The sequence below is a fragment of the Exophiala bonariae genome (genome assembly GCF_035927105.1).
Source record: "Exophiala bonariae strain CCFEE 5792 chromosome Unknown scaffold_9, whole genome shotgun sequence".
NCBI classification, from domain to species: Eukaryota; Fungi; Ascomycota; class Eurotiomycetes; order Chaetothyriales; family Herpotrichiellaceae; genus Exophiala; species Exophiala bonariae.
In genome coordinates this window covers 462021-476437 of record NW_027042484.1, presented here as the reverse complement: position 1 = coordinate 476437, position 14417 = coordinate 462021, and the positions used below count along the sequence as shown (strand labels likewise).

General features: G+C 50.6%; 3 protein-coding genes across 3 annotated transcripts; 1 reads left to right on the top strand and 2 right to left on the bottom strand.

Annotated features, from left to right (window-relative positions):
* Window positions 1–976: 976 nt before the first annotated feature.
* Window positions 977–1896, bottom strand: LTR84_012998 (uncharacterized protein; the record flags this gene model as incomplete). Its single annotated transcript, XM_064856503.1, has 2 exons — window positions 977–1260; window positions 1347–1896. 2 exons carry the CDS (start codon window positions 1894–1896, stop codon window positions 977–979), a joined length of 834 nt encoding a protein of 277 aa, XP_064707679.1.
* Window positions 1897–5258: 3362 nt separating this feature from the next.
* LTR84_012997 (uncharacterized protein) lies at window positions 5259–8673 on the top strand (the record flags this gene model as incomplete). The annotated part of the gene is made up of 4 exons (XM_064856502.1): window positions 5259–5281; window positions 5333–5484; window positions 5529–5822; window positions 5876–8673. The coding sequence occupies 4 exons, from the start codon at window positions 5259–5261 to the stop codon at window positions 8671–8673; spliced, it is 3267 nt and encodes a 1088-aa protein (XP_064707678.1).
* Window positions 8674–10154: 1481 nt separating this feature from the next.
* On the bottom strand, window positions 10155–13937 carry RPB2 (DNA-directed RNA polymerase II subunit RPB2; the record flags this gene model as incomplete). Its single annotated transcript, XM_064856501.1, has 1 exon — window positions 10155–13937. One exon carries the CDS (start codon window positions 13935–13937, stop codon window positions 10155–10157), a length of 3783 nt encoding a protein of 1260 aa, XP_064707677.1.
* Between the last annotated feature and the right edge of the window lie 480 nt (window positions 13938–14417).

The following is a 14417-nucleotide window of genomic DNA, read 5'->3' as shown; positions in this document are numbered from 1 at the left end:
CTCACGCCCACCCACCCATTTCCTAACAGCCTTAATCGATAACACGCCTCCATCCTGATTACTCGGCCGGACTTTTACTGTTCTCAGGTGAGCATTTCGGGCACTAAAGGCAGACCCGAGACCATTATCGAATAGTTGAAAGACGAAATCGTGCTTGGTATTGTGGCATACCAGATCTCAACATATCCTGTGGTCAGGCTTGCAAGACTACAGGAAGGGGTGGTTTGGTTCGAAGTTCTCAATGTCAGGTATAATTTTGGAGCACTGGATTTTCTTGTAGTCTTAGACAAGAATAATCTGTGTCAACCTATAAAATGGCCTCCAAAACCTCCTGATTGAGCTTCCTCAAGCCTTCAGACATGTCAAGTGGTATGGTTGTGGTGGATGCCATCGAGCTCATGTTAGAAGCTGCTCTCATTTTGGAGAGCTTGGACCTCGAGCCGAGCATATTGTTCATTCAGAAGTCAAGCCCCGCTCACCAGTGAGAAGAGAGTGTCAAAGACGCCAGTTTTCGCCTAAGTAGGTAGTTCCCCATGCCATCCCATGCACCTGTATAATCCATTCGGGATTTCGCAAACCTCGAAAGCTCCGTCCTCTCCAGGTATTGACCGTTCCTCCGTGCTATGCCATGTTAAACTCCAGGTGACCTCCAATAAAATATGCCATTTTGGTTCGGGTGTGGTTTGTCCCCCCTTAGTGCAATTCGAGCGACGAGGCTTTGTGTAGCATTTCGTCGTCATGAATGAAGTACACAATTAGGCAGGTAGATAAGTAGGTAAGAAGGTCGATGCGCAAGCGAGTCGGGATGTCGTGGCCACATATGTCCACAGATCCAAATCGCCACACTCCTTTTTTTATCATCATCGTCGTCGTCGTCGTCGTCATCGAGATCATTAATCAAGCCCTCCACGGGCGTTTGTTGGATCGCGCTGTACCGGCCGAAAGGTGCCAGCTCTCATACATCCCGGCGGGCGAGTCACGCCACATGCACGTCATGCAGGACGCCGTCTCGATCGCGGAAGGTCGCGCGCGTCATGGCCATCTCCAGCTCCTCGGCCGTGAAAGGCGTATCGTGGGCGGTGATCTGCTTTGACAGGAGCGTCGACGGGGCGACATCGGCGTCAAGATCAAGACCACCGTCACTCGAGACGCCCGCGAGTTTCGGGTTTGATGGGGATGTCAGAGTCGTCATGGGCGTCAGTGCAACCGCCGTGGTCGGCGCTGTCGTGCCTGTGGTCGATGTCGGGCCTGAGAGGGACGCTGTTGAAGGCATTCTGTCAGCACAAAACCTCACACGCACACACACATCGTGAGGGAAACAAATCACAGGGGGCGCCATAACGTACTGCTCGCAGTATCACTGCCTGGCCCGTCACCGGCCGAAGCAGAAGCACCAGCGCTGCTCGACGTGTTGTTCGAGTCCTCGGATCTCTCACGTGTCGCCTCGCTGCCACCAGAGCCGGCCCTCTCCTCTATCCTCAGATTCGAGCCGGCCTCGGGCACGGCGGCGGCCATGCTCGGCCGTCGACTGGGCACGCGGCTGGGGACGCGGCTCTGGCTCTTGGTTCCCCCGGGGCTGAATGTGCCGCTGAGCGCGAGGCTGGCGCGCCGCGTCGTCGCGGCAAACGCATCCGACAGTGAGAATGCCCCCAGGCTCGCCTGGTGCGCCGGGTCCACTTTCCCCCGGTACTTGGACTTGGGGATCTCGTTCGGCTTGTAGTACTCGATGTCGGTGCGGTCCGTGTAGTGTGTCTCGTTCGGGTATATTGATGGGGTGTTGGATGTGCTGTTGGTGTTCTTGTTGTTCTTGTTGTTCTTCGACGACGCCGACGACGTGCTGGCCGATTTCTTGGATGACGAACTGAACGTCTGTCGGAGCTTGCCGCGAAGTCCCATTGTGAATATGTGTGTGGGGGTGTATACTAGGATGTGTGTTGGGGAGACTAGGTGGGTTTTGAGACTGGAGGTTTTTAATGAAGATGCACAGAGTCTGTCGTTTATTTGAGTCTAAGAGTTTTCAATCCCATGGGTTTGGTGTCGGATGAGATGGCAGATATGGTACAATGTTCTATCGGGCAGCCAGAGGGGTTTATTTGGTCGGGAAATCGCTTATCGGTGATGGTACAGTTGGTGTAAGATGACAAGGGCTCGGGTGAATTTCGAACCGTTCCTAGTTTAGCTCATCGAGGTTGAGGATTGAAACAGATGTCGACGAGAGAGATTCAGAGGTCACTTGAGTCAAAGGTAAGTCAGGTTGAGAAGAGAAGTGAGAGCGATAAAGAGCAGTAGATAGGTCGGTGGCTAGATTGGCGTGAGGGTGGCCACGAGGCGGTAGATAGGTGACACTACACTGTTGTCCAGTATCAAATCACTCTAACCCAGTGTTAGCCGTTGGGTCCGGGAAATGACGAGTGAAGAGTCCACGAGTCCACGACTACGACGGGGAGGGACGACTACGAATGATGCTAGCAGTATCAAGTAAGAAGAATAAATGGACCTTGGTACGGAGCACGCGAATGGAATTGGGAATGGACCAGTGGAGTACCATCCGGTACGGAGTAGCACTGGTGGTAGTCGCAATAAACCCGGTCACTGGTCGGTCAATGGTCAACGGGTCAAAAGATGTGGGTGAGCAGGCGGGTATCGCTCAATGGAAATGGAAACGAAAAGGAAAGGGAAGGGAAGGGAATGGGCCTGAACTTGCAGAGGCAAAAATGGCACACTGGGGCTGCTGATCCACCTCGGGCACATCCACTGTAGAGGGATGCATTAATTGATGATTTACTCCGTACTCCGGGCGAGTATGATACTCGTATGAGCTGATGCACTTAGGGATGGCGATAAGGTAGTAGTTAGGAGCACGGAAGAAGACAAGACCAGAAAAGGTGGAGGCAAAACTTGAAGGGAACTGGCATGATTTGATCAAGTCCCTATCCGAGTATTCCGCCCCAGGCTCAAGCTCAGGCTTATTATGTAGAGCATCGCCTTTCTGCCCTGAGAAATCCCTTCAGCTGCGTCCTATGAACGATCGTAATTGTGGAACAATGGATGTGAAAGAAAGACCGAGCTTCCAGAACAAATCTCCATGATTGACATGTAGGTATGTCGCTCGGAGTATCTCTCAAAGGCTTGTCTGACTTTCCAGAAAGCCAACGGGGATGTTCTGAGCACGCTTACAATGCAATGCAACATGGTGGAAACTTGGCAGAGGTTCCAGAAAACAAACATGGATTCGATTTCCCCCTGATTCAACTTGCCTCTTTTCCCCTCACAATGGCACCTGACCTATTTGATCGGGTGTCTAAGGACAGTAGCTACAGCCCAGAAATCCCCAAAATCAGCGGAGACACCTGTTTTGGGAACTAGACCTGCTCATAGTGAAGCAGATCATCACGACCGTGCCATGTTTCTCAACAGACCAGACCCGGTTATCCATGTCTCGTGTGTGGTCTTGGTATCGCCGATCGAGAAGGAAAATGTCACCTTCTAGAAGAACTCAAGGCAGGGCTTATTCGGCCTTAACTTTGGCAGGATCAGCGCCTGAGTGACCTGTGGTTGGTGGTCAGGCGTGGCGTGGCTGGGTTTGGCATCCCCAAGCTTCCTGTCCTGGTGTTGTCCCTTGCATGCCCAAAGCAACAACACGAGACTCGCCACGACCAAGGCAGTCTAGCTGGTGACCTTTGGCCCTTGGGGGCTTCAGCCCGGTGGCTACCCCGAGGGCCCTGCCCAGTAGTGCCTAACTCGTACGGAGTACTAACTAACTAGCCGCTTTCTTTCAGCCATCATCCAACGAAACCAGCCTCTCACGTTTGGTCATATCGCGGCGTGCTCGCTACGGTATTCAGCCTATGGACACCTGCGCACGCTTATCTCTTCACGCTCACTCCGAACTATCCAGGCGCATGATGCATGGGATATCTCAATGATGTTGATAGCCTATCCTATCCGCGTTTGGTCTTCTTTGCAGCCTTGGAGATTCTAGGCCCTATTGCAATCTCACCATGGATGCAGCCAAGTAACGACGCACTGCCATATCAATCATTCCATCATGTTCATTTGCTCTTCAAAGCGTGTTATTGATATTGTGTCACCATCTAGTTTACAGGTACCTCGGCAGTCTGAAGACCCTTCGTGAAGAGATCTTGTTACCTTATCTTCCTTCTGTGAGCTTGTCGTTTCTTATTCCATCGCCAGAGACACACGACTTCAAATGCCTCGTACGAGACATACTACGACACGACTTCATCGTTGGTTCATCAAAGACTTCCGTTTCGCCCGGCCGGGGTGCCCAACCCACGGCTTCTATCAAACCGACGTGCATCACCTGCATCACGTGACTTTGAAATTTATGTTCACGTGAGATCACGTGATCGACCAGCTTTGATCTTGTGCCTGCAGATAGCTCGACCAGTCTCAAACAGTTTCACCAACCAACTTGACTGTAAATTGAGTCACCTTAGATGTACGATGGTAATCCTATTTTGCATTTCCACCGAATATCCAAATCTTGGATGCAACTAGTGCTCCCCCGGGCTCTTCAAACAGGTTTGTGCCCCCCAAAAGATGCCGGGCTAGACCCCCAATGTTACACCATCAAAATTCACGATTCGTGAGCCTCGAAACCGTTGCTCTTCCCAGGTATCAAGTGTGTGATTCAAACGCATCTCAACACGGTCAGCTGCCGAATGTTCGACATCGGTGGGGGAGATGATGTGCAGCCCGCAAAATGTCTAGTGGAGATCTTCAGCTCAGGCGAGCGAATCCCCACAACTTTGTGTCGCCAAAGGATGCAATTCTGACGTTCACGATGACGATGTACATCATCTGGGCTCAAGATTAATCAAAATTGGTGCCACTGTTTGTCCTTTACCCCTCCCTTTCCACAGCCATTCATCAAGAATCTACTCCATTTCAGCCTGGGCCTCTTTAGATCTTCATGGCTGATTCGTGGCCTTCTCGGTCATGTTTTCTCTACCCGTCTTGTGGCTTGACGCCCGCCTCTCCAACTATCCACCCGTTTTGCTCCTTTGGCCTGGACTCCACGCGTTGGTGCTCTTGTGAAAGAGCTATGACGCAAACAAAATAAATGCCATCAGATACTAGCTGGATAGCTCGAGCAGTGCTTTTCTCACCGTAATTCCCATGTTCTGCCTTGGATAACTTGGTTTTTGCCTCTCTTGCATCGTCATCGTCACGACCAGGGGAGCTGTATATCATTTCCTATTTAGCACAAAAAGTCAAGGAATCTGCGGAGAGAAATGGACAAACTCAAGAGCGCGTTGTAAGTCGGACCTTGATCGATGTAACTAATCAAGCTGACCTAGATTCCCAGTCAACGAGATAAAGAAGGCACTCAAGATCTCCAGAACTCCTCCTCCACCCCTCGAGGTGTTGGTCAAGGCTCACACCTTTCCAAAGCAACTACTTCAACCGGAGGAAACACCGGAGGCTTTGTGGACCAGCCTACCACCCAGATCCCGTCAGGTAAGTCTGGTCAGGACCAAGAGGGATTTTACTGACAGCCTTAGGTGCAGGTACAGGAACAACAGGAATATCATCTACTAGCCACGAGACAGGCGATAGTACTGGATCAGCCGCTATCGGTCAAACATCGACCTATAGCTCGCATACTCTTCGCCACGGAGACGCTGTTGGAAGTATAATTGATCGATCTTCACGAGATCCAACCACCTACAAGATGCCTGAACACACTTTCGGCCAAGGCACCAGTGCCTCTGGTGAGCATTCAGGCTCTGGAGTTCCTCCTGGTGCCGCCGGAGCTGCCGCCTCTGCCGCTTTTAACAAGCACAATGACCAGAGCAGTGAGTTTTGAGCATTTCTCTCAAATCCAGCCGAACTAATCCATCTATTCTAGCTTCAAACATTCCAGGTGCTTTCCCCAAGGAGACCGCGCACGACACTGTTACCCTTCCACCAGTCAACAGACCGGTAGACTATGAGGCTGGTCGAGACGTTCCAGAATCCAATCAATCAGGTAGTGGAACCGGGCTTACAGGAGGCTCTGGTGCAACTAGCCAACCTGCCTCCACGACCGAAACCCATCGATCAGGCACTCTTGGAAAGATTTTGGGTGCTGTGGGTCTTGGAGGTGCTGCCACTGGTGCCGGTGTTGCAGCATCCAGGTCGAGCCATGACAGATCTCACGCTGTGGAAGATACTCCTTCGCAGCCCACAACTGTCACTGGTACCGATTCATATACTGCTCCAACTCAGTCAGGACCTCCACCATCCCATCATCGCAAAGAGAGCATCCCCACTACTGCTTATCCTGCCGGCCCTGGATCACCATCACCTATCCATTCTCCTGTTGGTGGGACCAGAGGTGCGCCAGACGACACCAGCCGGACATCGTCTTCAAATGTCCCATATGGCACCGGAGCTACGTCTTACACCATTGGTGGACCCACTGAAGGCCAAGAAAGCAGCCATACTGGGCGTAATGCAGGTCTTGCAGCGGCCGGCGTTGGTGCAGGTGCTGCTGCACTTGGCGCTCATGAATATGGTAAAGATCGAGGAGATACTACTGGCACAACTGCATCTTCTGCCCTTCCAGGTACTGCACAAACGACCTCAAGCTCCACCTTCCCAAGCAGTGGCCAAGGACTAGGTTCATCTTCGACCCCAAGCACTACTCAAGGAACATCAGGCTACAGTGGAGGTCAGACTACAGGCACAACTGGTTATTCAGCAGGCCCAACATCCCAAACTTCAAGCACACAACCAGAACATCATTCCAGTGGATATGGTACAACAGCTGCAGCTGCAGGCCTTGGAGCTGGTGCTGGCGCCCTCGGTGCTCATGAATACGGAAAGGATCGAGGAGATGGTATTGGCGGAACAACATCTTCTGCTCTTCCAGCCACTGCCCAGACAACGTCGTCTTCCACGTATCCAAGCAGTGGCCAAGGACTTGGTTCATCTTCCATTCCAAGCACTACACAAGGAACATCAGGCTATGGCAGTACGCAGCCTACAGGTGCTGGGTACTCGACTGGGCCGACATCTCAGACCTCGAACACCCAGCCAGAACAGCAATCTACTGGCTATGGTAAAGCTGCCGCTGCCGCCGGTCTTGGAGCTGGTGCTGGTGCTTTGGGCGCTCATGAATATGGAAAGCACCGAGGTGATAATACTGACACCACGACATCGTCAGCCTTCTCGGGCAACCAATCATCCGTACCCTCTGCCAGTCACAACACCACGTCGTCAGGTCTGCCACAAACTACTGGAACAGGTTTCCAGCACGACTCTGCTCGAAGCCAGCCACTGACATCTTCCGGACCAACCTCCCAACTTTCGAGTACAGAGCGAGATGACCAGTCCAGTGGTTACGGTAGAACTGCTGCAGCCACAGGTCTCGGTACTGGAGCAGGAGCGGCTGGTGCTTCAGCTTTGCACCATAACAGACAAGGCGATTCCACTCAACAATTCGCCGATAAGCCTTGGCAAGCCGACCAAAGCCAAACTCAATCATCCACTGCTACTGGAACTCATCTCCCCATTCGCGAGAAAGCCACCCACCCACCAACAGCTACATCAACAAGAGATGACTCCAGAACTGACCCCACAAAGGACGACAGCCATGCAGGCCGCAACACTGCTCTCGCAGGCGCAGCCGGGGTCGGTGCCGCTGGAGCATATGGTGCTCATGAGCATAGCAAGCATCAAGCGGAGCAGGATGCAGAGCGCCGACAGAAAGACCTTGCGGAGCAAGAAGCCGCGCGCCAGAAGCAATACGAGAAAGACCAAAAGGCGGCCGAGAAGCTAGCGCACAAAGAAGAAAAACAACACGAAAAGGACCTGAAGAAGCTTGAGAAGCAGGAGAAATCTCACGAGAAGGAGATCAAGAAAGAAGAGAAGGAGCACCAGAAGGTCGTCGCCCACCAAGAGAAAGAACAACAGAAGGAACTTGACAAAGAGGCCGAGGACCGCAAGCGCCGCGAAAAAGAGGCCGCTGGTGCCGCCGCCGGTGTAGGCGCGGGCGGTGCCGCTTACGCAGCGCACAAGCACCACGACGACGACCACTCCGACAAAGCCAAGCTCTCGAGCGCGAGCGACGAGCATGAGCGCAACAAGCTGCACAAGGATCCGCCGGAGCAGAAGAAGCCCAGCCTGTTCCGCCGCATCTTTAAGCGCAGAAAGAACAAGGACACCGGCGACAGCGAGGAATACAGTACAGACGAGGAAGACGACTCGCACCACGGCACTGCCGCCGCCGCTGGTGTCGGCGCGGTCGGCGCTGGTGCTGGAGCCGGTCTCGCCGGGTCCTCTGCGGCCGGCCATAATCAGACATACGACTCCAAGCCGTCATATAATCCGCTGAGCAAAGATGATCCTTTGGCTTCAACCACCGGCACTACGGGAACACCAGGTACTACAGGTACTACAGGAACACACAGCGGCGTCCACGATCCCACGTCCACGACCCACGGCACGAGCAGTGGCACAGGAATCGGTTCCACCACTGGCACTGGCACGACAGGCAATAATCTCCCGATCGACGACGTGACCGGCCTGCCCTACGACCCGGCCAAAGACCCTGCAGCGGCGGCACGCCTACAAGCTCATGACACGGTCGGCCACAAGATTCTCGAGAAGGCGGAGGCCAAGGAGGCTCAGCAGGAGGCGGGCGGACCTGCGCCTTTGTCTTGAGAGTGAATTCCATGAGGGTTGACTGCAACATGACATGGATGCAGACACAGACAAATTGGACAGACAGTAACAGTAATCGAGTGAGGATAGCGGACGATGCCATGTCATGGAAGTGAATAGGAAATGAGTAGTTCGTTTTGTTCATCACAACGGGTTCTGTTTTCGATTGACAATATTGTTATGATTTTCGGAAATCCTGGATATTAATGCGAGTGAGTGCATCCATAGCATGACATCTTTTAACATGAAAGAGCACCACATATTGAATGAATACGCTTAATTTTCTTCTGTATTCTATAGAGAAGCCAGGAATCTACTTTGTGGAAAAGGAAGACACGTGGATCGGCGCTGAAGTCCCAGACTTCTATGCTTAGCGAAGAGCCCCTGTTTGACCGAATCCAAGCCCTCCGGTTCAACAGAGAAGATCGCAGAGTAAGGTCACCCTTGAGAAAGCACCGATCTCCAAAGATGAACCATCATCAACGGTGACATATCTAAGATGTATACTGGCAATATCCTTCTTTTCTTGGGTTCTTACTCCACTGCCAAAAGCCCGGATTATTGTAAGGCGGGCCGATATTTAACCTCAATCGTGTTGATACATATGTTTGGATACGAACCCAACACAATCGGCTTCTGAAAGCGTAATCCAGGCTCTACGCAGAACAATTGAGAGTGTTTAAAATAAAAGGGATGGTGCAATCTATAGAATCAATGGAGATAACTAGGATGCTGGGTGAACATCAGTATCATGCAGACTGCCTTACCCTCTGTTGGGGACCTGGAAGCGGCTTCCACAATTAAGCGAAATCTACTCTCACTAAAGGCTTCTTTTCCAGACTTGATCTTGAGCTACGTCTCCGTCAACAATGATATGTTTAGATTTCCATGACATTCTCGAAGCTATCGCGCTGTCCATGGTGTCTGGAACAAGGACGAAAATCCGACGGGCAGGCACTAAACTATCGTAGCATACTTCAGTCTTTGATTCAGCGACTACGAGAGTCTGCCAGTCAATGCTATGGGTCTAATACAAAGGACCGATAATAAAAGGTAATTCCAAGCCGTATTATGCTGCCCCGACTATGCTCGGTCTGTTTTGTTTTGACCAACTGACTGAAGCACCAATTCTCAGCTTGGGCCATTGCGCTCATGTGTCATAGTAGTGAAACTCCCTCAGACCCCCCTTTCGCCGTCGAGTGCATTTTTGATTGGTGGTACAAGTTCATGCCATGCTTCATCTATCACCCCTGTGATTGCGAAGCATGAAAGTTTGCGGAAGCAGGTCATGAAACACATAGTACTTGCCGGACAATTAAAAAAAGCAATACTGCAAAGTATCTGATGCATTGCCAAAGCTCTGCTCAGATATTGCATGCTCAACCCCTCCGGCCATCATTTTCAGGACCCTCAGTGGCATCTTCCATGGTCGGGAATTGTTCTCTTCGTGCCTGCAAAGCCTTCTCCTCAGCTAGTTGTTCCTAACGACTTCGCTTTGTGTACAGTCTGGCTGCAATGTTCATGCTCCACAGTTCCTGGAACAGCAATTTCGCTGCATAAGGCAGGTGGATTTGACTGATCTTGTTCTTGTTGTTGCAATTCTTGCACTCGAAAATGTTCTTCTTCAATTTAGCAATAACTGTCATCAACCCACAAATGTCGCAGACGTGAACTCTGAACGGATCTGAAACATCGAAAAGTCTTTCCTTTAGGAATGAACTTGCTCCATGAGCAATCATGCAATCACGTTCCATTTCACCGAACCGCAAACCACCATTACGGGCACGACCTTCGACCGGCTGTCTGGTAAGAATTTGAACAGGACCACGAGCGCGAGAGTGGATCTTGTCGTCCACCATATGACGAAGTCTCTGGTAATATGTCGGGCCAAGGAAGACTTGAGCGACGAGTTTTCTGCCTGTGTGACCATTGTACATGACCTCAAACCCACGAGAGTGGTAACCCATTCGTCTGAGGAGATCTGACACTTGAGTCACTGTGACCTTGGTAAATGGTGTTGCATCACCTTCGTCTCCACGTAAAGATGCGACTTTGGACAGTTGACATTCAATCAAATGAGCAATTGTCATTCGCGAAGGAATGGCATGAGGATTGATGATGATGTCCGGGACAACACCTTCTCTTGTAAAAGGCATGTCTTCATGACGATATGTTATGCCAATAGTACCCTTTTGACCGTGGCGAGATGCAAATTTATCTCCAATTTGAGGAACTTTGGTGGTTCTGACACGCACTTTGGTGAATCGATTACCTTCGGCAGTGGTTGTCAACATGACTTGATCAACGACTCCAGATTCTGTTGATCTGAGAGGAGTTGATACATCTCGCTTGATGTGTTGCTTCTGTCGTTGACCAAGTTCTTCCGCGTCGGGTGCCATGGGTGCAGTCTTGCCCATAATAATGTCCTCACCACGTAACCGGGTGCCAGGTTCAACAAGGCCGTCTTCATCAAGTTTGTCGTAGGTACCCTGCTTCATTCGAAGGGTATCGGCTCGATTCGGTTTCTCAAACTTCTCCATAGTTGAATGTCCAATGGCCTTCTCTTGGTCCGAGTAAGCACGGTAGAATAATGATCGGAAAAGTCCGCGATCAATAGAGCTCTGGTTCATGATGACAGAATCTTCTTGGTTGTAGCCAGAGTAGCAGGCAATTGCGACAATGGCATTTTGACCAGCTGGAAGTTCTCTGAATTTGAGATAATCCATTGCCATGGTTCTCGCAAGGGGCTTTTGAGGATAGTAGAGAATGTTGGCCATGGTCTCCATGCGTTGGTCAAAGTTGGTAAGGAAGATGCCCATTGCTTGCTTACCCATAGCAGATTGGTAGGTGTTACGAGGCGACTGATTATGATCAGGGAATGGAATGATGCTTGCGCATACTCCCAAAATCATGCTTGGATGAAGTTCGCAATGAGTAAAGGTATGTGAATATGGGTTCAGTAGGGGGTCGTTTCGTCTGAGCGGGTCGGTTTCTTGCTCGATCACCATTCCCAATGATCTAGCCTTGGAATCTGCCAGAGCTTCAGGTGTCATAATAATCATGGCAGTTTCTTCTTCCTCGGCATCCATATATTCAATGACGCCGGCGGAAAGAAGATCTGCCCAACCATACGGTTTCACTTCGTCGTTGAATTTGTAACCACCTTCTCGCAAATATGTGGTATTGTCGAGTTTGGAAATATGCTCCTTGTTGAGTACCAAGTTACCCCGGTTGTCAGATGAAGGATCGTTTTCAACAACAAACAAAGGTCGCACGAGTCTTCCAGCATCACCCGAGACTTTGAATTCCTTGTCTCGAATGTCCCAAATAAGACTGACATGCGGATCAAAAATGCCCTTACGTCGAAGTTTGCGGAGATCATCAACCAAGTGTTTGGGCTCTCGAAGGATCACACCGTACCATACACCATCCACGAAAACTTTGGTTGCTTGTGGATTGAGGCGAGGCTCCCAATCTTCCAGGGGTTCGACAGCCTTTTGCATGATATATTTGAGCAGGGGTTGAGTCTCGTAAGAATTGGTGACCATTGACATCAGAGACAGATTTTTGACCAGACCACAAGCTTGACCTTCGGGGGTCTCTGCCGGACACACGTAGCCCCAGTGTGTATTATGCAGTTGTCGTGGCTTTGCAATTTTTCCTTCTCGACCAATTGGAGCGTTCGTTCTTCGAAGATGTGACAAGGTCGACGCAAATGTATATCTGTTCAAGACCTGTGACACACCAGCTTTTGCTTTGTCCAACTTCTTCTGATCTCCCCAGTTGCCGGTGGCAAGCGAGTATTTCAAACCCTGGGTGACGATTGGATGCTTGAAGCCAGCCATGATGTTTATTGGTTGGCCAGCTTCAACACGTTTCTGCATGTAGCGGTAGAAATCTTTGGTGGCTTTATCAAATTGCTGTCGGAAAAGATTGGTCATCAAAGGACCAGCAAGATCAATTCTCTTCTTTCCCAAATGATCTCGATCATCGGGCTCTGCACGTCCTAGCGCAGCTTTCAATAATCTGTTGACCATATATCCCAGGAAGAAAGCCTTTCGGGCGGTGGCATCACTGTTTTGACCAATGTGTGGAAGAAATTCTTTCGTCAAGATGTCCATAGCATGCTTTTGACGTTCATGACTCTTCAAAGTTGGTACATTTCCTCGTCGAGCGATGTAGTCTCTTGCAAGTTCAGCACCTTGGATGGGTTGACCTTCCTGCAAAGATCCCATCAGCATATCAATCATCTCCTTATCGCTCTGATCGAAGCAGATCTTCTCCAAAATATCTGCATCTGAAACGATGTCAAGAGCACGGAAAACGATGACAAGGGGAATATCTTGTTTGACGTAAGGAAGTTGGACTCGGATGGGATTGTCAATCTTGGTGCCATCGGGACCATCCTGTCGACGGAAAAGTTTCACTGTGGCTTGAGACATCATTCGAGCTCCTCGGTCGATGACAGATCGAATTTCTGCGAGGTGAGTAAAGGGAGACGGTAAGGCCTTCTGGAACACCTGGACTATGTTGCCAGCACTTCTCTCTTGGGCGATGAGAACTTTCTCGCTACCATTAATAATGAAATAGCCACCCGAGTCGTAAGGGCACTCGCCCCATGCAAACAAATCCTTTTCGCTCTGGAACTTCTCACTCATAAGATGGCAGGTCATACTTCTGACCATGATAGGGATCTTGCCAATGTAGACTTCCCGCTCGGCGTCAAAGTCGTCCTCCTCAGAGCTTTCTCTCCAGTAGAGTGTACTTCCATCATCCTTGACCACTCCCATGTCATCGGTCTGGTCATCCCAAGGATGCTCTTTGGCGAGATATGTTCTTCTAGTCATCTTGACAAAAGCAGGACTGGCATAGGTCAAACTTCGAAGTCTTGCTTCATGAGGCATGCAATCTGTAGTCACACCATCGCCTTCGACCATGTTGGGCTTGCTCAATGTGACTTTTCCGAATTTGACTTCATGTCGCTTGATTACGATGGGATTGGGATCCGATTCTTCAATGTTCTGTGCATGATCGAGTATTATGCCACCTTTCTCGTTGACTAGATCTTGCATGGACGCTCGCATAAAGTGGTTGAAAGAGTCAATCTGTAAGGAAGCCAAGTTTTTTGTGTCGAAGAAGGAATTGATGACCTTCCAACAGTCTTCGGATGTGATGTCTTCCTGCTCGTAATCGCCTTCTCCGTCCTCTCCATTCTCGCCGTAGTAGCCATTTACATCGTACTTCTGGTCTTCGTAGTCCGCCATGATGGGCGGCTGATTACAAGGAAGCGCAGGAAATGGGGAAGGAGAGGGTCGGCAGAGTGATCTGGTTGCTCTGTTGTGGCGGTGGAAGGGTTCTCGCGCTCGTCACCTTTGCAGGCACTGAATTATCAGTCAAGAGTTCAGAATCCTACAGGCACAGACACTCACAGAGTGACTGAGAGTGAACGAAGCCACAGTATCGCGCAGACGTATTTGTGCGTCCGGGTGGATGATATTCGCGTTTGAAGATGTGAAGGCGGAAAGGAAGTTCACCTGAACTTTGGCCTGCGCGGGAACTTTCTTTGAATCGCAAGGGAGAGAGGCGCGACAGGTCCAAATGGCAGCCGCAGGCGCAGGAAGGATCTCTTGGCAATACACGTGATACTTGCTGCCTCAGCAGAGGACGCTAGGAATGCTTTAGTGAGTTAAATCCTGCCGCCATTATGGTGGACGACCGACGCTGCTTTTAGCTCAAAGAAGTCA